This window comes from Ostrinia furnacalis, unplaced genomic scaffold (assembly GCF_004193835.3).
Source record: "Ostrinia furnacalis isolate ACB-3 unplaced genomic scaffold, ASM419383v2 OfSCF0322, whole genome shotgun sequence".
NCBI classification, from domain to species: Eukaryota; Metazoa; Arthropoda; class Insecta; order Lepidoptera; family Crambidae; genus Ostrinia; species Ostrinia furnacalis.
In genome coordinates, this window is record NW_021130561.1 from 566,936 (window position 1) to 594,815 (window position 27,880).

The 27,880-nt window shown below is 36.1% G+C and overlaps 2 protein-coding genes across 2 annotated transcripts; one reads left to right on the forward strand and one right to left on the reverse strand.

The window, feature by feature from the left end:
- Nucleotides 1-1,494: 1,494 nt before the first annotated feature.
- On the reverse strand, nucleotides 1,495-27,880 carry LOC114360861 (uncharacterized). The gene is made up of 5 exons (XM_028315697.1): nucleotides 27,773-27,880; nucleotides 20,750-20,869; nucleotides 7,612-7,726; nucleotides 4,113-4,275; nucleotides 1,495-2,702 (listed from the first exon to the last, which is right to left on the reverse strand). Exons 1-5 carry the CDS (start codon nucleotides 27,836-27,838, stop codon nucleotides 2,570-2,572), a joined length of 597 nt encoding a protein of 198 aa, XP_028171498.1. The 5' UTR covers nucleotides 27,839-27,880; the 3' UTR covers nucleotides 1,495-2,569.
- On the forward strand, nucleotides 22,310-25,704 carry mmm (missing minor mitochondria). Its single transcript, XM_028315687.1, has one exon. It carries the CDS (start codon nucleotides 22,388-22,390, stop codon nucleotides 25,661-25,663), a length of 3,276 nt encoding a protein of 1,091 aa, XP_028171488.1. The 5' UTR covers nucleotides 22,310-22,387; the 3' UTR covers nucleotides 25,664-25,704.

The following is a 27,880-nucleotide window of genomic DNA, read 5'->3' on the forward strand; positions in this document are numbered from 1 at the left end:
AGGTAGTTTAGAGCCAGGAGAAGGACATAGGATACTTTTTATCCCGTTCGAAATTTAAAAAAAAGTCTGCTTCTTTATTGCCATTAAGGCGGAACAAAGTTCGCCGGGTCAGCTAGTATACTATAAACCCTATGACCTCTTCTGTATTTATAATAATTGTGAGATTTCAACAAAAATTGAGTTGTTGTCAACTGTAAATGGGTAATCCCACACCCCCGGTCACATAAGATGCTTACGGCTAATTAACAAAGCAAACGTACCTCAAAGGATTGAGCCATTAGCGGCTTTGGCCCTTTGAAAATAGGGACGGTTTTTGACTCTACATAATGGTTTTAATTATCTTTGTTTTGAAGTTCTTAGAATAATCTTGAGTTTTACTGGATATAGGTCATAGCATACAACCCGGAAAGGATGAACACCGTATCGTCTTTCACCGCGCTGTTAACTGCGGGGCGAGGCGTTTATGTTACCTCTAGCATGAACAACTTTTGTCTTCGAATCGTTTGCGTATTCGACAAAATTCGATACTCAACCTTCGCATTAAACGATAACGCAACAATTTAGATTATCAAAATAAGTTTCGTGCAACCATTTCTCATTCTAAGGCGCTGTTGTAGTTTTCGTACTAAATCTTTTGATGGCGATACGAATTCACAAACGATTCGAACTCGAAAGTTTTTCGTGCTAGCCGTACCGATGTGCGTGCGTTACAGTACGAAGTTTCATACAAAGAATAAGGACCGCCTCGACTTGATACGGTTACGATCCATTTCCGGTTTGATAAGACAAGTGTGCTTCGTTCTTAATATAAAAGACTTATAAGTATTACAAGACAAGTTGTTCAGAATCAAAATTATATCACATCAAGCGTGCCTACAGTACATAATTTGAAATTACGCAAACAAATTGGGCCTAACGGCGTATCTTCTCAACTCTACGTCAATTAAGTTGTTGATACTAAGATAACAATTTAGTTTGAATAAGATTTTTAGTAGGCTCGATTACCCACTCTTTACTTAGGTAGGTATTTTTACTGGAAATATGTTTTTGTATCATGCCGAGCCTAAAAATAAAGGCAGAGCAAAGCTCGCTGAGGCGTTACGATGTTGATAAAATTTCATGTTCATTGAGCCACGATAGCCAAATTAAATTTTGGGCTATTTTGATCAATAAATCCTAATAGGTATTCTTATTAATAGAATCATAGATTTAATTTTATGAATTAGGATACGTTTAAATGGTGTGTCAATGAAAACAATTTTGTCCGGTTTTAGATATTTAATTTACTGATATTTATCTTTAGAATTTTACAAATCATCTATAGTAATATAATCTATTTATACAATTAATATCAAGATAAAGATATACAGTAAAAATCTTGTACTTTTACATAACACTTATCTAACTAGACTGTTATTCACAAAATAAATTACTCAATATCATTATCCATATTTATGTTTATTTACAAAATTATTTTAAGATATGATTACAAATCTAATTATGAATATTTACAAGAAAATAAATTACTTACATCTTGTGACTTTGGCTCCGAACTTAATTTCTTTGTGATCCTAGCTCTTGAGTAGACTAGAATAACGTTAACCAAAATACTAATTTGAATATAAAAGATGTTTAGACACAATATGAAACATGAGTTGACATGTTTGTTTTTAGTTGAATTTGACATCAAAAGAAGCTAAATAATCAAACTTGGTAGAATAATGTAATGCTCACAACTAAGGCACTCTACACACTGAAGCCACGTTTTTTACTGAAACTATTTATAGTATAAAGTATAGGTAGAGTTAAGGTATAAAGTTTATACGTACAAAAGAGTATGCACACAATTTGAGACAACATTCACAGAGTTGATGCCGCTGACTTCAGCATGTAGAGTTATCTTTTAGAGGTATGTATTATTCTATCGGTTTTTTGCACATATTTAAGTTACAGACTCTAGATTTTACCGAAAATTAGACAGTTCATCCTCATTCAACAAACCTCTATTACTATCTTGACTAAGAGATCACTTTGACTGTTCGACCTTTGCGTCAGTATTAAAGGGTTAAAGGGGTTGTGCCAGAATAGGCGTCTTTCGGAACTTTGCTGAAACGTCAGCAAACACTAAGGCCTTGTCCAGGAGGGCGAATTCGCCGCGAATCCTATGCGCGGTGGCGCGATACTAGCAGCCAATACATTGCGTCCACAAGATACGCGCAAGGTGAAAATTCGCACGTAAATCGCGTCATACATACGCTCGTGTTCGCGAGAAGACATTCGCAGCGAATTCACACTCCTGGATAAGGCCTAAATCTCGCCTTTAGCGTAATAGCTGTCATTGACTCAAATTATCGACCGTAAGATTTACTCATTTTAGTTCTGAATATAAATTACGCACCACCACTCACAATCACACAACAGTATTTTATATCAGCCAAGCGACTCTCCCGCCTTTTTCCCTCTCGATAGTGACATTGGAAGGTACTATATTATCGGCGGGAGCGGACGAGGTAGCGTTTGGGGGCACTTCGCTGACGCGGCGGCGTGTCAGCGAGCGCTGCGGCTCGCGTCAAGCGCCACAATCGATGCGAGCGCAGACAGCTGCGCTCAGAAGCGTGGCTGCAGCGAGCGCTATTTGCACGCACGCGATGACCACAAGGTCTCTGGAGGCGGGCCGCGAGTCGTCGATTGTGGGGCCGTCACTGTAAAGAAATCAATGCTAAAGCAAATTCTAACTTTATTCACGTGGCGGGTTTGAGGAAACAATAAAGCTAAGAAAGAGAAAGAATCTTGTCTAAACAAAAAAAAAAAACAGGAAAGTTCGAATCATTTTGAAAGGTCTTGTATCTTTTAATTTTTCTATATTCCGCTATGCAATGTAGCAAATTAGCAAACGATATTTCGAATTCCACGTAAATATTTTATTAAAGATCGTGGTGGGTTAAAGAAACAGCTATTTCTCGAGAATTTTACTTGTTAGGCTTTGTAGGTGACATGTCGCACCCTTCCTAGAATAAGTACGCAAGTGAAAAATGTCAACTTTTCAGGAGCGTAAAAAAACTGTCCTAAAAATTTATTACCATTATTAAAAATATGTGTTATACATCAAAAGATAGCTAAAAATGTCTGTGAGGGGCCTATGTATTTATATTTAAAATACACTTAATAGGTTTTGAGAAAAACTTAAAAAAGAGCGTTGCGTACTTATTCCGCGAAACATATTTAACACCTTGTTGTTGTAATTATGAATATTGCATTGTTGACATGTAAAGGAATACATGCTGTTTGGTATTATTGCAGATAACCACTTATTGGCGTTCAGATTTAGTCGTGCATTCAACGTGTAAGTGTAGTTTACGTAGTTTTTCCTCGAACTATTCGTATTGAAGTAAATTCGTAAAAAGGATAACGTACTTTTACCTTGTGAAAAATTACATTACTTATGGTTGTATTTAAAATTATAGCTTTATTCAAAATTAAAAAGTTACAATAATTTTGCATAACTATATTATAATTTTCGGAAATTGCATTTTTAGGGAGAGACGAGCTATCAAAAGGACTAATGCCCGTTTTCACCATCAATCCATAATTTGTAAGTGACCTCTATGGTGATACATAACAGGAATTTTGTTTTTATAGGGGTCACTTAATACGCAACTGAACTTGCACTACGATACCCACCAAATAATACCCTAAAATAAGTATGCAACAATAGATACGCGAAAATGTTTTTTAAAGTCTTCGTGGAAGATGTACGTAACTATTAATATGCTATTATTCACACGGAACTTTATTAAACAATTAAGTGCAAATGTATTTACTTCGTTTTTGCTATGGAAATTCAGATGTTTTAATGTTGCAATATTTTACATATTTGTACATAATTTCTTCATTTTTAAGAGAAAAATTATGAAAAAAATTGACAATATGTATTACCTCCTCCTCGATTTTTTAGTGCAATAAAAAAAATATCGCACAAGTGGACTTGCATACTTCTTCCAGGGGGGGTGCGATGTTGTAGATCCTTAAAAATAGTAAGTAGTAGCACCAGAGGTAAGATAAGTCCCAGCCTCTTTCTAAAAAAGCCACTGAAGTAGTAAATGTTCGGTTACCTGTAATTAAGCCCAGGCGGGTCCAGTATCGTCCTACAGCACTGCACGACCAGCGCCAGCAGTAAGCAAGCCGCGGCCGCCCACAGCACACTAGCAACGCCCGCGCCCGCTCCCGCTCCGCTCGCTACGGCGCTCCAACCCCGCGACGTGTGTATTGATACAGCTGTGCAAATATTATTACGTACAATAGAATGTTGCAGTCAAAACTCATTATCGGTCAAAACCACTTTTGACTGGAAAATCAGTCAAAACTGATATTGACCGAGGACATAAGTCAAAACCACTTTTAGCTGCGAAAAATCAGTCTAAATTCATTCATACAAAGTGTTATGATTAGTTAAAATGACTTAAAAAATGTGTGCAATTGTGTGTGCAATCTAGAAGTTCTATGTATCTGTTGCATTGCATATTATGCATAATATGGATGCTAGGCAGAGGTACCATTCTGTTAGTAAATATTTATATGTAATCTTACGAATGTCTGATCCGATCTAAGAATTTGTTTCCCAATATACAACTCATTTCGAGACATACCCAACTTTAGGCGGGATTAGACAACTCCCGTGGGATCTCGACGAGATTTTCATGAACTACCCACGCGATCGTAGATGTGGGCAAAGTATTTTGGGATACTTGAATATTTAATGTGGGATTAAGCTTAATCTACACTAATACTCGCATTATAAAAAGGAAAGATTTGGTTGTTTGTATTGAAAAGGCTTTGAAAGTACTGGACCGATTTGAATAATTCTTTTACAATTAGAATCTTAGCGAGAAGCCACTCGGTGCGGTGCGGCGCCGCACTGCAAGCATTTTGCCGAATCATGCCACAATACGGCACCGTCTCGCTCAATCGAAGTGCGGTGTGCCTGCGGTGCGGCGCCGGAACGCACCGTCTGGCATGTAATTGATTTTTATATGCAAGATGCCGCAGGGGCACCGCTCCGGCGCCGCGCCGCGACCGCACCGAACCATGTGGCTTCTCCCTTACATTATTTCTGATGGCTGTACGTGTGTTCCCCAGTCACTTAGTTTTCTCATAAACAGTAATATTCAGTCACAGAAGATGATTATCTTGTTAACTATGAACATCTCGGAAGAAAATGGGCGATTTTTTCTACAGCCATTCGTTGGCTAATCAGAACCATTAATTTTTATTGCTTTGTTCATTGACTGTAGAGCAGACGTAATTTAAATCTTAAATCAATTCGTTCACAATCTTTTTCATTTTGAATCGTTTGAATTTTAAAAGCAAATTCAAATGTGCAGTCTGCACTGCACATACATTTTAAGTTATTTATTTAGTTCTTTTAAGAATACACTTGTGCAATTTGAATTTGCTTTGACAAATCTACAATTACGTAGAAACGTATGAACACGAAAATCACGAGAGATGTTTCAATTTAGTTCCTTTTAAAGCGGTACAGGGTATTTACGTAGAAACACGCCTTTCAGACGATTAAATAACATAGAATTTCTTTTAAGGACTTTCTGTAACAAATCTCGTCGAATTTATACAGGAATTAGGCTCGAGAGAGTTATAAAGTAGGCCGTGTTTATTTTGTACTTTTTGGTTAATTTTAGCTTGAGAAATTAGTATGACACTAATTAGCCTCGTGACGAATCACAGGATATTACTGTCAATATGAATAATTTGTAAACTCAAAAAGTATCGAAAACCTTGAGAAAATATATCGCAGCATAGATGGTTGAAAAAATATTGAGATCATAATTATTTGGCATTCTTATGGAGTTTAAATCTAACAGTAAAAAACTGATGATGATAATGACGAATTTTTCATACACATAGGTACTTAGCCAATTGCGCGTACCTAAAACTACAAAATAGCTAAAACTAGGGTCCCTATGTGTGATATAATACACTTGAATTCCCCTCAGTTACTGTGAGTTTTCTTGAAGCTCTATGTTTTTCTTGGCTACAAGTATGTTAATCAACTACTACGTACCTACGCCCACTTAATCAAAATAAACGCTTTCACACCAATATACAGGGTGACCGGTTTCCCACAGCCGATGTTGAGAACAGCATTTAATGGAAAATGTCCTTTCAAGTTGCAGATTACTAATAAATAAGCTTGCACAAAGAAAACTTTGATAATGAGGTACAAAATGTAAATTAAACAAACTATTTTAAGACTGGGTTGTACCATTCTAATTTAACTTTGACAAACGATCTGTCAAAGTCCATACAAAAAGCACCGTTTATCGTTATAGTTACCGTTAAAGTTAGGTGGTGCAACTCAGCCTTAGAGAGCTAGACCTGGTTTGGTTATAGGTTAACACTCAGTTCGCACGTCACTTTTTAGTACATAACCAAATTATGAAAACCAGCGTCGTGGCCTTCCCCACCGTGGGCCACGGCACTTTTTATTTCCTTGTAATATTTATGTAAGCCGTGTGGTGACGGCAGAGTAGAATACATTTGTCACCAACCCCTACTCTTCCCGCGGGTGTCGTAAGAGGCGACTTAGGGACTACACATCAAACAGAGAATGGGCAGCAGCGCTCTCTGAAAAACATCAATCTTTTAAACTGCGATCTCCAACCCGCCTGCCTAGCGTGGAGATTATGGCAAAACCCTCCACTATAGTGGAGGAGGCTCATAGTCCAGCAGTGGACTGTAAAGGGCTGTTGATGATGAATATTTATGTGCTATTTCTGTCTTTTTTTTCTGTATAGGTTCTCTGTCATGTATAAGTGATGTTCATCGTAATAAATGTTTCAATTTTTTTTAATGTAAACAAAAACTTGCAAATGTCAAAAAAAAATCGGCAACAAACCCAAACACCCTGTACTGTTTGCGAATGTCTCGAAATCCCAGAATCTCGGTAACGTTGTTAGTTTCCAGTTGTGAGTTAGTCTTGGTTTAATTGGATCTAAACACTCATTAGTCGGCACGCTCTTTGCCTACGATTTTAGTGTTGCTAAGCATTTCCTTTGAGTTCTAATTGTTACTTTGATTGAAGTTAAAATGTCGATTTACTTCCTTCTGCCGCTAGTTTATAGTCTGTTGAAACTTTGAGTGAAAGATATAATGAATTTATAATATAAATATGTGTTGGTAAGCGCATAACTCAACAACACCTGGACCAATATTACCAATTCTTTTTTTTTTCAATGTTTGTTGAAGTCCAAGGTTGGTCTTTACAGCGAGATTTGCAAAAATCAAACCCGTAAGGGGTAAAAAGGGGGCAGCCGCTAGTTTAATATAAAAGTAGGTACGAGTATACCTTACTTCTACTGCTCTTTTATAATTTGTCCCCCTTAGTAGTCCACTGCTAAATGGTAGCCTTTCCTGAAGAATACCATTCTCTTACTTTTTTCATTCAACCTCTGCAAGCTTTACTTTTGGTCGTCGCTGTTTATCAAGCGTGCTACACCACGTTTACTTAAACATGTTTACGATTCGACAACACATTTATTCTACCTTTCCTCAGTTATTCGATAGATATGGCCAAGCCAATAATATTGTATTTACCTGCTGCAACTACACTGATCCCTCCCGCCGGGATGCCGAGCCCCATGTTGAACTTCTGCCTCTCTTCTATGAAGGCCACGCTTCCCATCACCATAGCTGATATGCCGCATACAATCTGCGACAAAAGAATAAAATTAGGTCATATAGTTCCAAAATACTGAACTGTCCTATGCATGACATTGACAGTGGGGCGCCACCGACAATACCGGATCGCTGGTTCCGATTTTTGCCATGTTGGAAACCATATAGTTGAACGATGGTAGCGCCCCCCTGTCATTATGTTTGGTGGGACAGTTCAGCGTGGGTCATCTATACCAGACTTATCAACTTTCGCGAGCTGTCATCGTCATTCGTGCGCAAGGCGAGGCGTTTACGTTACGGTATGGAGTAAGTGTGCGTTGCAGTATGGAGTTTCATTATACGAGTAGGTAGAATACTGACCGCCTCGAGTTGATACGGTTACGATCCTTTTCCGGGTTGATAAATGTGATACGTCCTTTATTAAACGGAATTTTCCTTAAAATGATAGAAGTTTCAGAAGACAAAATACTTCTATTTTGTATGTGTAGGTATTATTAATTCAGCTCATGAAGTCTGAGATTAAACCAAATGTGTTTCATATCAGAGCCTACTTACTGTTTTCAAAATGACTTATGAAAAACCATTATTAGGTATTCGTCGTTACCGAAAATATAAATGTAAAGTCCTTTTCCTGTTTTAAATAAACCGTAAGTAATAAAAACGCCTCGCAATAGGCAAATCGAAAAAGTTTTGAACTCTTACCGAAACTTCTGAAATTGCTACCAAACCACATAAACAGACTCGAGTCGTTAACTTATGTGACGTTTAAAAATCTACGAATTCCCGGTCATTATCCATGTAAATATCAATTAAATTATTTTTCATCTGAAACTAGCCGTTACCTTAGTTTATTTTGATTTTTATACCTAGACCCAAATTACTTTTAAATCTATTTATAGTTAACAAGCAGTTCAGTTTTCTCTTTTAAATTATTCTAGGTGGATGAGCCTCACTCGCTTACAGTAATTCAGAAATAACTGTATTTTTGTTGGTTGAGCAGCAATATAAAATTCAGTGGAAAAAATTTGCTTCCAGCAAACTTATTCTTTGTGAAATTGTTGAGATAGGCAATTTCATCTGCCCTAAAAGAACTTGACAATTTGTTGTGTTCCATAACGTTTAATAAAAACGTTTTCCTCATAGGTAAGCCTAGGTCACACACATCGCGATAGCATTCGGTGGACAGCAGAGCGAAGTCCTTGCGGCTACGGGACTATTCCCACCTCTTGTTCCCATCGCTGCAACTCCTGTGTAGCCAGGATCTACAGCTTGAGCGCCAATAAAAACCCGAACAGCGAAGGTCAAGTTTGTCCCGGGGAAAGACATTGGACACGCAATCAAATTATTCAGAAGAACATAGGAGGATTTCGAAGTTAAGGTTCGACTTCTCTCCAAACTTTCTTCGAGTAACCTTTAATGTCCGTGGTGTATATCTTTTCTTAAGCATCGACCTATCCTGTGAGCTATTAGCTATCTGCCAATAATATGTTTCACAAAATCGATAAAAAAGCAATCAATATCCTTGCGACTATGCAAAAAAGTAGTGAAGTACACGTGAATACTTGGCAACACACATCGCCATAGCGCAAATCTTCGGGTTATCGCAATGTGTGTGGCCTAGGGATTGTGGGAATTCTTTCAGGTTATGAGTCACGTTTTATTGTTGACATACGAGTACGCCATTCACTCACGCGTTAGCGATCATACATTATGTATGTTCTTTCAGTGTGTATTCTGGCGTTATTATTCATGCTTTGAATGCTTGATACTACGACGTTGAATGAGAGGGCTGTAATAACAAAATTAATGTGTGAAATATTTCCAACCTCTCGTTTCCATCATTACTACTCCTGTATAACCAGGATAAAATTAGCAAGCTGAAGTGGCAGTGGGCAAGGCAGATAGTAGGTACGCAGAACTGACGGCCGATGGGGCAGCAAGGTTCTGGAATGGAGGCCGCGTTCCGGAAAACGCAGCGTGGGACGTCCACCCACAAGGTGGACCGACGACCTGATAAAGGTAGCAGGAAGGCGCTGGATGCAGGCCGCTACCAACCATGCGATGTGGAAGTCATTTGGGGAGGCATTCAGCAGTGGACGTCCTGTGGCTGAAATGATGAGCCAAGATAAAATATACAAGCAATTAATGAAACTCAGCAAGTGACAGCTGCGTAGCCCTGGGAGTTAACTATGTATCTTGGGATTCAAAACTAGCTAGAAAATAGGAATGTAGATATTTAGAGACTTCCCTCTATTGCAAAACGGAAATCAACGTGAGAATTTCAAGTTCTATTCCAGAATATTGAGGTTTTAATGTTTGTGGACATCGTAAAGGTAGCAGGGAAGCGCTGGACGCAGGCCGCTACCAATCGATCAACGTGGAAAGCATTAAGGGAGGCCTATGTTCAGCAGTGGACGTCTTTCGGCTGAAACAACAACAACAATGTTTGTAGCTAAGCCATTAACGCTTCAAACAAAGATCCCTGTTGAAAATAATGTTACTCGATAGAGGTGTCTTATTTATATTCTCTTTGGTAAGGGCTTGAATTGGTTCTGCTTCTTTTTAACCGACTTCAAAAAAGGAGGAGGTTATGTGATGATGTCAGCACTTAGTATACTTACGCAGACAGATTTTTTGTATGCACCGTATACCAAAATACAACGCTCCAATGATTTATTAAAACTTCACTTAATTAATTAATTTAAACATAACAATTTAATCAGATTAGCTTCCGGGTGCTTTTTTTTTTGTATTAAGCTTTAATTTAATTAGTAGTAGGTAACTCTGGCTTGGTAACTTCTTTTCTATTTTTTTATTGATAAACAAGCATTACTCAGGCTCTAAATGTGAAAACATGTTAATGGTTATAAGTTTTCTAAAATGTTAGTCTACATAGTTTCAACACTGTATTGTTTTCCTTGTAAAATAAAAATAAAAAAAAAAAAAAAAAAATAAATTTTAATAAACTTCTTGGGTTTTAAGGATTCATTAAACAGTTAATTAATCACTCACTATAAATTGAAATGTCAGACCTTACAATACGACGTTTATAATAAATTAAGCATCGAGTTAACAGGCTGGTTACAATAGTCAGTTTTGGATTAAGAAAAAGTAAAAAAAACAGAAATAATCTATACGATGCGAAAGTAACTCTTCCTGTTTGTGTCGCTTTCACGCCTTAAACACTGAACCGATTTTGATGAAATTTGGCATAGAGATAGTTTGAGTTCTGGGAAAGGACATAGGATAGTTTTTTTTTTCGATTTTTGAAACACTGACGCGCGCGATAAAGTTTTTCTGTCACAACAAAATTACACGTGCGGAAAGCTAGTTTATATTCCAGAGTAGGTAAGAAGTAACAGTTTGTGTTCTTTAGGTATTATGGTACTAAATTGTGGGTTGGCCGTCACTACCCACGCTGGCCAGACGGTTAAGAAAGGCTTGACGTTTGCACATTAGTCCCCTACTCGCTTTTTACGACATCCACGTAAAAAGAGGGAGTGGCCCTATACTATACCGAACTGTACAACAGGGATGTTATGGATATCCGTAACCGTACCCGAAATAAAAAAATATCCGAAACCGTAACCGATTCAAAAGTTTCAGATATTTTCGGATGTAGGCAGTTTAAATTGTTTTTTTTTGTATAGCATTATATTGTAAAGGCATAACAGCCTGATTTACCTTTATAATGCCATCTAGTATCAATTTTTACTTTTTTTATTACTTTTTATTCGATGTAAAGTGTGCGGCCATGAATGAACCGTGTTAGACAACTATTGCAAATTGCATTCTAAAGCACAGATATCCGTAACCGTAACCGAAACTTTCGGATATCCGAAATAAAAAAATATCCGTAACCGTATCCATAGCCCAAACTACATATCCATAACATCCCTATTGTAGGTACAGTTCACAAAACCTTTAACATGCATTTGACTTGAAATCAAATTAATTAAATGGCCACTGAAGCAAAACCTTTGTTTTTGCTAGGCAATGGACCTAGCCGGATCGATTGCGTATCACCTGAAAACATTTTGGGGTTGTGTGGGCTAGCTTTTAAAAAACAATTGAACCCAAAACATAATAAAACGGGTTGAATAACAGCCTGGCTTTTGTTATAGTTCAATGTTCTTTTTTCATATTTTTACAATTACCGAAACTAAAGTTTATTTGACTTGCGAATAAGTTAATTGGTGTTGAATTATGACACTGGGGTAATGTAGGAACTACTCTCAGCTTTTAACAGAACAATCACATTATCATTTACGAATAGAAACTTTTGAATAAAAGGCACATACAGCACATCAAGTTACATCTTGTGTGGCATCTATTTGGTTGCAATAGAGACGATTTTGCGACACAAATATTATATTCTAGTGTGATTGGTGTGACAATAGCAGGAACAATCAGTCTGGATTGCACTGGACTGGTCCTTTCATGTATTATCTTGTATGTCAGATGCATACTAATCACAAAACTACCTCTGGTGTATGGATTTTGTATGGCTATCACTTCTAGTAGTTGATAGAGACAGGCTTTATAAAGATAGAGTATGAAAGACTATTATTCAAAGTACTAATTTTACTATCTTACTTCTTCTTACTAATATTATAAATGCGAAAGTTTGGACCTCTGGATGTCTGGATTTTTGTTACTCTTTCACGCAAAAACTAGTGAACGGATTTTGATGAAACTTTACATTATTATTGTTTATAACCCAGAATAACATATAATTTATGACGATCTGTGACAAACTAAATTTCACGCGGGTGAAGCCGCGGGCAAAAGCTAGTCAGATTTATAATGCTATTTTCACACCTAAATTATATAAAATAAATTCCTAATTTTCACACATATTCTAGTTACATTGCTGATTATTTTTTAAAGTGTCATTTCTCTAAAATAACTGTTCTAAGGGCTTATCTATAAGTTTTAACTAATTGAATTAAATGCGGCCCATGATCATAACTTATTACACAGTTGACTGTACTTTTAAATGAAAACTATATTTATCCATCCGTAAATAAAAGGTCTGAGAATTAATTTAGTTGAAACTAGAGCGTGAATAAGCAGGTAGAAATATTTCACAGTAAAATTAGTAAATGTGAACTGAAACTTTACGTGCGGACATTTTAATTAATTTGGGTTACAAATAAGATTCGTTTTAACTTATTATATTAATAAAGGTTAGTTTACTATATTTAGAACTGTATTTCGTCTGATTGGAAACTAAATATTTTATTTTATTTATTTAGAATAACAAACAAGACAGAAACAAATACAAGCAAAGGGGTTTACATACATTTATTTTGACTAGGTACTGCTATCCTAATTATAGGCTGCCACATAAGTATATTTGATAAATACGTCGGTAAAGCTAGTTGAAATAGGACGAGCGTTTCTATATTTGAAATGGAAGGCTTTTAGGGTTTTAGCATTAATGTGTACGTACACGATGGCCTTAATTTGAAATTGTGTATCTATATTTGAAATAGAGCCTTTTGGGAATTTAACAGTAATACTATAGCTCAATGTTATTAATAAAGCTAATATTTTATTTTATTTTAACCGTTACTTTGAAGCATTTTTCAGAACTTAACTTAGTTTTAATAATGATATTGTTCTTTAATAATAGATTGAGCACAAAAAAATACCCTCAGGATCTGTATAAATATTCAGAAAGCAATATTTTTGATTTAGTAACTTATTTTGATCTAAGAAAATATTTCGCTTTCTTCTTGCTTTATTAGCCTTTTTTCTTGGAAGTGTATTAGATAAATCATTTTTATTTATTATTACGTCCTTCTACCAGAAAATTCTTTAAGAGCCATTTTACATTTTCGTGCGAATTTCTAAGATTTTGGAAGCATGAATTACTATCTTAAGCAACATCCAGATATTANGTTTTGATATCATTTATTAATATAATTTGGCATAGTGAGTTTGGACTGTTTTTTGCGTAACGTTACTTTCCCATAATGCCTATAAAACATTGTTTTGATTTAAAGTGAAAAATAAGTTAAAGGAAAGAACCCCAAAAATGTGTCTGTAGAAGAATCCAGAGTCACTTCTTCAAAAAATAGGTAGTTACGCTTGAGCCAACTTTTATGGCTATAAAACTGTTAAGTTAGGATTAATCGCTATCCATCTGCTAAAGAGGACACGTGAGATCATTATTTGGTTTTATAACCATAAAAATTGGTCTAATTGATTCCAGAGTTGAGCCCAAAGTGAGGTCTTTTTTCAAGTTTTTCAAGTCACATTTATTGTATATGTTAATCGTTTATTAGGAAATTAAATGTGTTTTTCTTTAAGGATATTTATTGGGCTTTCAAATAACACCAATATTGTTGGGGAACCATGATTGTGTCAGTAGAAACGAGTTTTCCTGTAAAACGTAGGTGGGCCGATTTTTGTGATGACCAGTGTAGATGAAGTGCTTCGTATTTTAATAAAATTATGACCTGACTAGATTAAAAAGGTGTAGAATGTTATTTTGGAGATAACTTGCTTCCATAGAGAGAGATTCTAAGTAATGCGCTGAGTTCGAAACTCAGTGTCGCATTAGAAATTCACACACACAAATAAATCAAAATATGTGCTCATTATCCACTCTGGTATTAGTATTTAACATTCGAATAGTCTTTAGTACTATGCAAGCAATGTAAACTGTTTACATTATGACGTCGCTGCTGTCATCATTGCTTTCACAAGCAATATGTTCTGTTTTTGGGCATATTGTTGCGACACCGGCTCAAGGCTCAAGGGGGCGGCTCTTGTAAAATCTCCCTTTAGTTTCTGTGATCTGTGCTTGCTTCGAAATTGATGTCAATTAAATATTCCTTAGAGCTTTTGATTTAAATTTTTTTTTATTTTGACACGTGTTTGAAAAATCAAGGTCAGAGGTGGAATTGTCTAAAGCAATCGTTATCATTTAACAGTTCATAACGTACGATTATTCTGTCAAACGCTTTGTATAACTGACTTTATCGTACGTTATGAACTGTCAAATGATTACGATTGCTTTACACAATTCCACCTCAGATTGCAAGAAAACGTAACATTGCAACTCGCAATGTCTCAATATTGATGAGGAGATTCCATTGTAAAGTCTGTATTCGTTCCTAGGATTCCTCTAATACCATCAAATTAAAGAGAATTCAAGAGAGTGCAGTTTCCCATCTCATGCTTAGGGGCCACGGTTTAAAATAGCGTAGTTGCATAGAGCCTACAACGGGCAACCACGTGCGCTGCTCATACTAATTTTCGATACAAAAGCAAGTGTTGGCGCCCTCACGAGTTTTAGCGGAGTGCCATATGGTAGCGGGAGTAGACTTGAGGGAAATATATGCTTCTCCGACGGCCAGTTGTATGTAGCATGCTCCAGAGTATGCGCACAATTCTGGTCAACGCTAGGGATGGATAAGTGTGTCGCTGTCGCTGGCGACAGGGTCTTCTTGTTCGGGGTTCATGGCGTAGGTCTCAGGCAAAATGAAATCCACTCGTAGAAATTAATAAACTCAGTGTATTCATGAGAATAATTACACACAGCACTAGAGTCGTATCGGAAGAGTAACAAACATCCAGACATCCATTCAAACATCCAGACATCCATTCAAACTTTCGTATTTATAATATTAGTAAGACTAGTAAGAAATAAGATAGTTAGATGAAATATTTTAGTTATTTGTTTAATAATAATTATTATATTTATTTATTTATTTCTTAGCTCTGTCTGATAATGGATCTGGAGGAGTTGCAATGGCCACCTCCATTGCAACTCCGTAACAAAACAATAGAATCCCATGGAGTTTGGGCTTGTGTGATTCGCCTTGACGAATACTTCGTCCCTAAATGATATCCAGGGTCCGATGATAGAGCTGTAAGAGGGCATTTTTTTTTTCGCTATGTGACTGTCTTTATTTTATACTTAATATATATTTTACATATTATACCTATTCGTGTTTCATTATTATTAATCGAAATATAAAAATTTTTGAAAGATTACATAAACTCTATTAAAATTTTAAATTAATTTATCAAGTTTTAATACCTTATTCTACCTTAATATTAAAGGGTACTTCTCATTTACACTCAAATTTGATGGTCACACAATAATAGTTCATAAACGGTATAAGTTAGAACAATAACTTTGAAATCAGATGATAAAATATCTATTTAGCTACATACAATATAAATTTTATCGTAATAGAAGCAAAAATAATACGAAAAAATCACATGAAACGATAAAAAACGGGGTGATTTTTCGCGTTCTCATCGTGTCACACCTTTGGTTGCAATGAAACATTTGGTTACTGCATTCACAATTTTCATTCAATTTGTGTGTAGCATATACTAAAATTATCGTAATTAAATATACTTTCCACACAATAGTCAAAAAAATATCTTCTTATAATTATTTTGAATTGAGAAAGCGAAATACGTTGGTCACACGATTTTAGGTACCTAAAATTTTGAGTAATAATACAAGATTGCCGTTAAACTGAACACCAGCAACCAATCACAGTGTTTTATTCGGTTAACGTTAGTCGCGCTCCGGCCATTGGGGAGGTGAGATAGGTCGATCGTCGCTCCGGGAAAAAAATACGTAACTTTTTGTGATTATCCATAGAAATACCGTCGCTTGCTTGAACAATATTTTCTACCTCTAAAATTTAAACAATTTAATTGAAACTTTGCCATTGAAAACTTAACATGTTAGACTTATTTGTGTAGTATTCGACTTGAACCGTTAAATTCAAATTTTAGGATAATTCATAAAAAACTNTTGTTGAGGGACTGATATAATCAGTTAGAGTTCTTTTTATTGAGGTACTGATAATCCGTTTTTTGCTTCTTTAGCATTTCATAATGCCACCAGTATCACCCTTAAAACCAATTGCGTAGAATCTTGTAACTTAATAGGTGACGTAATCGGTAAAATTTTATCATGTATTTAAGTAGGTACCTATTTATATTATGTTATTGCTATTTATCTATGAAAATAAGACAAAATATATGTTTTATAAACACTTAAGAGTCATTTACAGTAATAAAGTTTGTAAAAAATATTGCTGTGAAGTACAGAATCACTTTCGTGGCATCAAAAAATTAAAAACGTTAAAGCTTCCAAACGAGACTCACTATTTGACTGATTTACTGAGAATACAATCTTCACATCAAGCGCTACAATTTTTGTTTACAAAAAGTTGAAATAAGTTAGAAATAAAATTCGCCACGAAGGTGACGATGAGAACCGTGGCGATGAGAAATACCCAATAACTTATATCAAGTCTTAATACGGTCACGGCTCAAGATTTTTTTGTCCATTTCGCCGTTCTTTTTACTCTTTTTACGTTGCGTTGACAGTCTGTACCTAAATACGCGCGGAACTTTTTTGTGAAATGGCTCTTAAGAGGCAACGCCAAAAATGTAGTGTAGCATAGCAACATAATATCTATTGGGAACAAATCGTTCCTTTAACTTATACTCTGCACCAATACAATAAGGAAATCTTACTAACCAAACGGGTAGCCTAACATTGACGTTTAACCACAGAATAATAATAAGTACTACGTACAGAAGTTTTACTTCGCGAAGGTATTGAAAAAAATGTATGCTCAATGTCATTAACAATATTGTGTAATTTAGCCTGTCTCAAGAGTCAAGCACCATTTAGTTGACAAACGTCAGTGATCGGCACTGCGCCGAAGATATAGGGCTGACTTCGGTAAAATGATGAGACGTGAGGTGCCAAACTGCGGAAAATGGCGGAGGAAATACATGATTTCGCATGAATTATCATGAATAATATTAACTACTTATTTACCTCTCAGTGTCTTGAGGCAACTTGAAAAAGTACATTCTGTGTTTTTATTATTATTAAAGCAGTTAAATACTGCACGGTATTTAGTACACAATTTTCTTTATTTTCTTCCGTCATACACAAGAATACGCGTGCGTGAGTCAATGTTCGTTCGTATGTGAAGCCTTGTCGAATAGTATCCTGCAGGTGGGCCATCGTGCGTGTTTTGTTTTAGATGTAAACTCGCGGAGATGAACAGGCCTGGTTTAACTCTCAACTTTTCAAACTTTATGTGATTATAGCGAGTACTCCGATAGCCCGCTACAAAATTGCCTACGTCATGTGATATCATGATACAATGCATTAGGACACCGTTTGAAAAAGCTGTTCTGAGCGTAGATTACAAAATGAAAGCACACATTTCATAAATAAATTGTATCAAAAACATGTTCATATAAAATGTTGCGAAGACGAGTCCATAATGGTTCCCATTGTAAAAAAAGTATCAGATCTCATGTAGAGCCAAGCTTCTAACACGACACACTCTAAGGCTGGGTCAGATGGTGCACCATCTGACTTTAACTTTGACAAGCATCAAAAATATGCCAAACACCATACTTTTTCATAGTTACTGTGAAAGTTAGGTGGTGCAACTCAGCCTAACTCTACAAGACCTAACTTATTTTATACCTAAGTCAAAATACGTGCACGTGTCACGACCGTTTCATTACACATGAAGTAAAATATGACCTTAGCATGTTGACCAGTAGAGAAGATTTTCGAAGACTTGTAAATTTTAGGTGCGATAATCTTCAGATCCTCGCTCAGTAGATTTTGTCGTGATGTCATAAAGTCGTAGGCAATTTTGGAGCGGGCTCACGGACTAAACTGATCGCTTTTGTTTCAACTGTTTACATTCCAATAATGCTGATTCCGTATTCGACCCCTGAAGGGTAACGGTTATTCGTAGGGTTGCCAACTCTTGAAAGGACCAACCCGGGAGAATTGCTCCTAGAAGGGGGTTGCTCCATAGTTGCTCCATCACGCTGAATACGCGCTCGAATGAAGCATTAACAGAGACAGGAATGGAAAGATCAAACGTGACCATTTTTTTAATTCAGGACAAGGATTTCTGTCTTTCGATTTCGTAAAGAAGTCAACCCAGCGTAAATCCACTCGATTTTCTTCAATAAGATGTGGTTGCACCTCACGCAAAAGTCCAACCTCATCGTACAATTTGTCACTATCTATGTCAATATTTAATAATTCCTGGAGTTTAGTAATGCTGGTCCATGTGATTGGTTCTTTTAAAGATAAAATTTATACACAAGTACGAGCAGCAATGGATGCATTTAATTTTTAGAAATACCGGAGAAAATATTGCTCTCCGGGAGGTCGGGAGGTTAACCATTATTTCCGGAGTCTCCCGGGCAATCCGGGAGGGTTGGGAACCCTAGTTATTCGCTTAAGCAGTTGAGCCACACTTGGCTTTTAAGGTTGTGACACACATAAGCGGGCCGGCATTGTAGTTTTGTTAGTATTTGTTGAACAACAAAGCCGACCCAAAGAAATAAACACTTTTTCAGATACATTGGCATGTATTTGAATAAGTTTTTAAAAATAATTGTGCATTACAAATCACTAATAATCCCGTTAACCCCTCGGACTAAGCTAAATGATGCTTGTGGTTCACTATAATAGTCCAGCAACGGCAGGGTTTGAAACAGTGGAGCAGCGTTTTTATCTACCTCTCTCGAGTCGGACATCTTCATTGTTTGGCTATTGTCGTTTACAACATAAATGTAGATAATGATAATGTGCGTGTGACAAAGCGGCATTTTCCCAAACATTAATCTACTTATGACTTAAACCAGAGTAAATACAACCGGCGCAACCACCGCTAATCCCCGCTAAATTTTGACAGTGTGTGCGTGCGCGCTGCATACGTGTTGGCGCGCTCACATACAAACCGCGCCCGTGCGTTTCTATGAAGATGACCTACTCCATTTGTATTTACTCTGCTTAAACGCCCGTCTTGTCGTTTAATGCCGTCCCACTTATGTTTGTAGCAACCCTTAGCTTTATTGTGGTAATATTGGGGATCGTAACCGCGGATCTCAGTTCTCAACTTCGCCCTACGGATTAATTTCATGTCGATAGCAACGACATAATTCCGTATTTCGTAGACGTATAAGCACAGGTATAAGCTTGTACTTTGAAGCTTTGAAGATGTTATATTAAAGTAAATATTATTAATAATATCAAGTACTATTAATAACAAAGTTATGTGAAGATTTTAATATTGGTGTGGTTTTAGCCGTGTGTAAAAATGTGAACATATTTTCTGTTTTATGTTTACATTGAAACTCATGATTTACCTTTTTATTTTAGAATCTGTGATATTAATAAAATGTTTGGCTTCGTATTAGGCACACAGTAAGGATAGAAATTGGAAAGTAAATCCAAATCAAGATTGTTTTTTTATATTTAAACCGATATAATGACGGTCATTTTAAATTATTGATTTTACTAGTATTTTGGGACTATGGACTAAAACTATACTTTTTTAAAGTACTTACTCGTATACATTACCCGATAATTTTGTAGAAGCAAATAACATTTTATCAACGGGATGAGATACATGTTGTCAGTTTTACTGTTTCCATTTATGATAATGAACCGGAAAGTTATTGTCAACTTCCACGTTTATGATAATGAGAAAACTTTTTAACTGTTTGTGTATCGTATTCCTAATAACGCTTCAGGAACGGTTCGTTGCGCATCTTTCCAGTTAAAAGAGTAAAACGTTTTGGGTCAAAGTTGTTACAGCGTTAATAATGTTTTCGGGTTTTGTGTTATTTTATTGCTTGTGGCCAGTTTTTGTTAGGTAAAGAATAACATAATGTTTTTATTTTTTCATTATTGACAAAAACTTCAATTAATAATCATGTAAATCATGGTTTTAAATAATATTACTGGAAAATTTCAGCATTTTCCAATGTAATTTAAATCTTTGCCGTGTATCATATTTTTATTCATTCTTACGCTCATATCACTTATAGAATAAAATAATAATTTATTTTACATAGTTAAGCAATTTGACATACCCTGATTACTTTTAATTGATTTATGAGATTTACTTAAGTAGATACAAGAAGAAGGGGGAATAATTAAGTGGATTGAGGCTAGAGTTGACCGTTTCTATATCCTGTATCATTTATTATACCTAAGCAAGTAAAAAAATCTAACCTGTAAAACCCTTAACCGTAGTACCAGAGCCAGTGGATAAGAGAAAACGTGATGGAAGATGGTTGTCTCTCTCTCCCCCGTCAGCGGCGCTGCCGACTCCTTTCTCCGGGATAGAGCTGCCTGAAAAAGAAATATTTATGTTAAAAACAACATTCCAGAAATAAACTAATTAATCAGTAATTAGTTCGTATTAAACTAACTCCAGTATAAACTAGAAACTGAAGAAAAGTAACTTTCCTTTTTGTGAACGATTACACTTTAATTTGTTTTACTTTACTTTTTTCAAATAAAAGTTCTATAAGTTAACCGTATCTATAAAAACATTGGTATCAACTCCATTGACAGTACCATGTTGTACCAGGCTTCCATAAGTCCACTGGAGTTGACGCACGCGCGACTAACAAAAACAGTTGCAAGGCAACGTAATGATTTGTTTTCAAAACATCGGCACTTCGTTACTGACCACATCTAACTGAAAAACTATCCAGACTGTTTGTCAAATACTACAGTATTGAAGACTGAAATAGAGAATTTAATCAACTTTGCAAAAATAATTTCAATCTTGTTCCTACGATATTGAGTGAGATTAATAAACTTGAAAGCTCTTTTCATTGAGTTTTCGCAACAATGTTGCAGCCCTTAGAAAAGTGGCCTTGTGGAAGTGATGATAGTAGTGATGATGATGATGATGAAGAAGAAAAATCACCAGAAGAGGTTAAACCGAAATCTGATTCTAGCTCAGATGATGAGGTTGAGGAAATCAAGGAAAAGTCTGAAGAGAAAGATGGTGAAGTTGTCGGTGAGTTTTAATAACAAGTTATTAAAGATAGAAAGAGGTGAATAGACTTTTCAAAGTTCACGTGTAGATTTTCACCGACTGCGCCAGAAGGAGTGTTATGTTTTTTCTTTGAAATATAGGCTTTATACCCTTGATGTACTAATAAGATAATGTTTTTTACTATTTCAATTACCAAAATCAACTAAGGTCCATTTATGTTACGAGCTTTCATATAGTATTCATTATTATTTAATCTCTTAAATAACTAACTATTACATACTCGTGTTATATTCAAGTGGATTAATCTATGAATTACACCAACCTATTTATTTTCAATCAAGCTTGTATGTGTGCCCAACTGTACAAAGATAATAATTTACCTAGTTCAATGTTCATGATTGAGTACAAACTTATTTGCATATTTCAAAGGGGAATTGCTCGGAAATTAATGTATTGACAATGATTCCGTAATACGAATATTCCGTTTTCATCGATATGATATTTGCATATAAATACAAGCTCTAAGTATTAATGTTTTAGTATTGGATTATGTTTAAATTACATGTACATTTTGGTCATACATATTAAGTATAATGGGTGTGTTTTTATGTTGAAACTGCTGAACATATTAGTGGTAGAAGGGTAAGGAGAGTCTTCAGAATTTATTTTATTGAAATAAGTATTTAACAAAACCTTTTTTCCTTCATGCAAGTCACACGTCTTGTCTTTTTTAAAAATAAAACTTTGTTATGACAAACGTCAGTCATCGTCAAAATGTTTTGATGTATTGTTGATGAATTTATTTACTTGGTAAATAAAACAAAGTAAATTGAATTTCAGCTGAAAAAGAACCAGACATCATGGCAGCGCAGCAACCAAAACCTCGTAGGAAGAGGTTCATCCCAAAATATGAAGTGGAAGGGGTATACAAAGTCATATTGGGGGAGGAAACACAAATACAAATAGAAATGGTTATTGGGACCCACGTGAACGCTCAATACCCTTGGAAAAATATCAGCAAGGCCAAAATTATGGAGACCATTGATATTGGTGGTGAGCTATCCGAGTTTTTCCCTTTGAAAGCTCAAATTGAATCCTACACCGGCGATGAGATATTGATGGGATACATGGTAGATGAATCTAAGGACGTAGATGAATTTTACGTCTGTTGCACAACTGAGGCTCGAGACCACTGCAAGCAACAGTCTGATAGATTCATAAAAAGACAAGAAAAGAAACTAGAAAAGGCCGTACAGAAAAAACCGAGGCCTTGGAAGAGTTTGGGCAGTGAAGTTGAGATCACAGAACTGATTCCAGTTAATACAAGACCTCTTATGGAAATGGAGATAAAGGCCAAGTTTCCAACTGTCTATCAGCCGCAGAAATTCAAAGTTAGAGACAGTAATGCAGCGCGAGATGGTTATATTGAGTTAACACCATATAGACAGAAGTTCAATAACGTTTTTCGTAGGAGAGTAGATTGTGGATCTCAAATAGCTCCAGCTAAAGTCAGTAGACATGCTCAGACAGTTTTGAAGTATCCACAGAATATGTGGACGCAGTCCATAGCCGATGCTCTTGGTACAGTGGATGATGCTGAAGGCGGTGGTGATACCGGCGCTGGTGGTGGAGGCGATGAAGAAGGAGGAGAAAAGGAGCAAAAGAGCTCTGACGAAGATGAAGAAGAAGTGAAAGAGCCTCCGGATGAAGTCGGCCTTATTGCGTACAGAGCTGCTATGAAAAGAATGAGGCGGCCATCTTACATCAAAATGATAAATGGTTTCATGTCATCTAAAAGAGATGAAATGAGTTCCATCATCGAACTCAACACTGTAATGGATATGTACTGTAACGATTACCCTAACTTAGTAGCAGAAAAAACTGTTGATATCTACGACTCTATGGCTTTTGAAGAGTACGTCTGTTTCACCGATGTGAGGGCAAAAGATAAGTATGTGTCTTGCGCGGAATTTCATCCAATGTGGTCTGGAATAGTCGCTATTTGTTATGCCGATGGTTCACCAACAGTTATGAAGTCACTGAGCACTAGACCTGACCCAATTCAAAGGGCAGTCTATGGATTAAATCCAGTATTGATCTGGAGTCACATTGATAGCTTGATTCCAAAATTATATTTAGAATCTCCTCGAGAAGTAAAAGTTCTATCATTTTGTCCATTTGACGAGAACATATTAATAGGCGGCTGTATAAATGGTCAAATTGTTGTTTGGGATATCACAAATAAGTTAGATAATGTCGAAAAGATTGAAGTTTTGAGTGAGACGAGAGAAAAATATCGTATTGCCATGAATGCTCATATGGGATGGATGAAATCTGTTCAGGATAATGCAGTAGTTCAGTCGACAGCCTTGAGCAGCTTAATGACCAGTCACTATGGTCCTGTCACTGCCATTAGGTGGCTATCTCCGAACTTTCTAGTTACACCAACTGGCAAACCTGAAATGATGCCACCCAAAAAAAAGTCTCTCATGTTTTTCACTGGCTCTGAAGATGGTAACATTTTAATTTGGAATCTGTCTGTGGAAAATGTAACCTTATTTGAAGGTAAAAAAGTAAAAAAATCTAAAAGAGTTCCGAGGAGGCCCTCTGGTTTATTAGTTGATGTTTCTCCTTATAAGATATTAGACCGTAATTTGCTGCCTTCTTATAAAATTATATTAGGCGTGGCGGGGCAGCCGCAAACATTAAACTTGCAAGCTTTTGCTTTAAATCCTCCAACGTTACGGTACGTTTACACACCTAAGAATACTGGTTCAGGGAGAAAATACTTTATTTGCGAAATAATACCGCAAACCGAGGACGATATATCCACGACTTTATATTGCGGCTCTCAGCATGGGGAGCTAAGACGCGTTTCATGGGAAGGTCATAAATTTAACACTGGAGAAGTCGTTAATTCGGAGTATTGCGAGATAAAATTCAGTTGTTCTATCCACGACGGCATTGTATCTTGCACGGAGAGAAACCCCTTCATAAATCATATAACATTGACAGTCGGTGGTAAAATATTCGCAATTTGGTCTGACAAATTGTTGGATCGCCCATTGATTTGGAAAAAACGGCCGTATCGTTTGACAGCTGGCGCTTGGTCCTTGTATAAGCCAAGTCTGATATTTATATCAACTTCCGAAGGTGATCTTGAAACATGGGACCTATTGTTAAGGAGTGACAAGCCAATATCCGTTCAAACGTTATCTGGCACAATGCTTACAGGTGTCAGTCTGCACACATTGCCTTTGGCTAAAAATATAACTGGCGTGAGTGACGTTAATGGTTCTTTCAGAATGTTCTTGAACCCACTTATTTTTATGATAGAAAATCCTACTTACGTCGGCCGAATGCAGTCAATGGTAGCTAGGGAGTTGAAAGTTATGCAGTCCTTTATATTCTGGCAAGAAGAATGGATGAGAAATAATCCACAGATTTTACTAGAAATGAAACGGAAAGAAGGTGCTCTTTTAGCAGAAAAAGAAGAAGAAAAGCGTAGACTGAGAGAAGAAGAGGAAAAAAGATTGGAAGAAGAAGCAGAAGCTAGAAGATTACAAAAGTTGAAAGTCATAGGTCCAGAAGAACGATGGCAAAAAATAATACAGAAGCTGATTGAAAGAACTATTGCTGTCAAGAAAAGAATTAACAGAGCCGAGTTGATTGAACACGAGAAACCTTTACGAGAGTTGGAAGCTCAGCGTTTGGAGAAAGAAAAGAGAATGCTTGAGATTATGAAGAACCAGAAAACAATATTTAACGATACTGTAGCTATACTATTTCCAGAAGCTATAAAGAAGAAAGCTAAAATTAAGAAGAGTCTTCTATCAGATGATAGACCTGGGTTGAAGAGAGAGTATTTGGAAGACTATCAGTACTTAAAAAGTACTGCAATCAGGACAGTGAAAGACAACCCATATAAGGTTGCGTTTTCTTGGGACGCAACGCTGGCAGAGGGGAAAGAGAGAAGGCAGGCCTTGAATCCTTACGACGACTATATAAAGATACATAAGACAAGGATAGACGATGAGTTGGCAGGTCCTACTACAAAGCCATCTGAAAGAATAGTCCCAAAATACTCTCGTTCGGTAGCAATTGAGGAAGAAGAGACTGAGGAGGATGCTGCTTGAATGCTTATTTTAATTAACTTTCCTTTTAATTTAGCTTTAACATTTTTATAATAAAACAAGTACTAGAAGTGGATTTTTTATTTCTCTGACACTTACCTACCTAGTTGATATTTCAAGGTAATCTGCTTCTGAATTTATGATAGATCTTGTAACCGCGATAAACATTATTTGTAATTAAATAAACACGGATTTCTTGGTAGATGATATAGTTTGAAGTTTCCTAGTCTGTTTAGAACAGTCGCCGTCAGAATAATTTGATATTAATTTCAATGCTCAAATAAGTCTTTAGATCTTAGGTTTTGTTGGCTTAATGAATCCAGGTTGTTAATTGCTATTAACTAATTGGTAGGCAAAACAGAACTCATTGTTTCACAGTTAGGGTTAGGCTAAGAACTCATGGCGCGATTTTCAACCGCGCCCGCGGCGGTTGTCGAATTGCGGTTTTATTTCAAAACTCAAAACCGCGTCGAGAGTTGTGCATTAATTTTTACATAAGTATCTGCATTCTACAGAAGTTGCGGGACCGCAACCGCCGCGGGCGCGGGTGAAAATAGCGCCGTGAGTTCTTAGCCTTAGTATCTAGGTTTTTGTAAGACTATGCACAAAATATGTATGTTCAAAAGAGTCTAGAAAGAGTATGTAGAGTTGCTTGATATAAACTGATTCCAATAGAAGCTTTTATGGTTCGTACAAGTGAACACACATTTTTGTTACATTATCCTTTCGCACCCTTCCTGGAATAAGTACGCAAGTGAAAAATGCCAACTTTTCAGGAGCGTAAAAAAACTGTCCTAAAAATTTATTACCATTATTAAAAATATGTGTTATACATCAAAAGATAGCTAAAAATGTCTGTGAGGGGCCTATGTATTTATATTTAAAATACACTTAATAGGTTTTGAGAAAAACTTAAAAAAGAGCGTTGCGTACTTATTCCGCGAAACATATTTAACACCTTGTTGTTGTAATTATGAATATTGCATTGTTGACATGTAAAGGAATACATGCTGTTTGGTATTATTGCAGATAACCACTTATTGGCGTTCAGATTTAGTCTTGCATTCAACGTGTAAGTGTAGTTTACGTAGTTTTTCCTCGAACTATTCGTATTGAAGTAAATTCGTAAAAAGGATAACGTACTTTTACCTTGTGAAAAATTACATTACTTATGGTTATATTTAAAATTATAGCTTTATTCAAAATTAAAAAGTTACAATAATTTTGCATAACTATATTATAATTTTCGGAAATTGCATTTTTAGGGAGAGACGAGCTATCAAAAGGACTAATGCCCGTTTTCACCATCAATCCATAATTTGTAAGTGACCTCTATGGTGATACATAACAGGAATTTTGTTTTTATAGGGGTCACTTAAAAATTTGGGATTAATGGTGAAAACGGGCATAAAACTCATTTATTTTTGCAAGAAGGCTTTTTTAAAGCACTTTTATAGTTTTACACTCCCAGTATTAACCCAACCACTGCTTCAGGACATTTTTTTTTACGGAAGCGGTATATAGATATTTTGTAAAATTACCATTTAAAACAGAAAATCCACAATCACCATTTGCAGACACCAAACCGAGGAATGAACTGCCGTTTGCAGTATTTGCGGACCAATACGACTTAAAACCTTTAAGAGCAGACTCTAATACTTTAAAGACACATAATGTGCACAAAAGTTTCGTGGAAAAACTACGCAACTGAACTTGCACTACGATACCCACCAAATAATATCCTAAAATAAGTATGCAACAATAGATACGCGAAAATGTTTTTTAAAGTCTTCGTGGAAGATGTACGTAACTATTAATATGCTATTATTCACACGGAACTTTATTAAACAATTAAGTGCAAATGTATTTACTTCGTTTTTGCTATGGAAATTTAGATGTTTTAATGTTGCAATATTTTACATATTTGTACATAATTTCTTCATTTTTAAGAGAAAAATTATGAAAAAAATTGACAATATGTATTACCTCCTCCTCGATTTTTTAGTGCAATAAAAAAAATATCGCACAAGTGGACTTGCATACTTCTTCCAGGGGGGGTGCGCTTTATATTTAGTTTGACGAATATTAAATCTACGTTAGAAAGGTACTTACTACATTCAGCTCCTCCATATCGTCTTCACAGTTGAATGAAGGCGCAACGCATAATTTTCGCTTCATAGGTGCTATTTTCGTCGTCAGGCTATTAGGACTACATTTGAC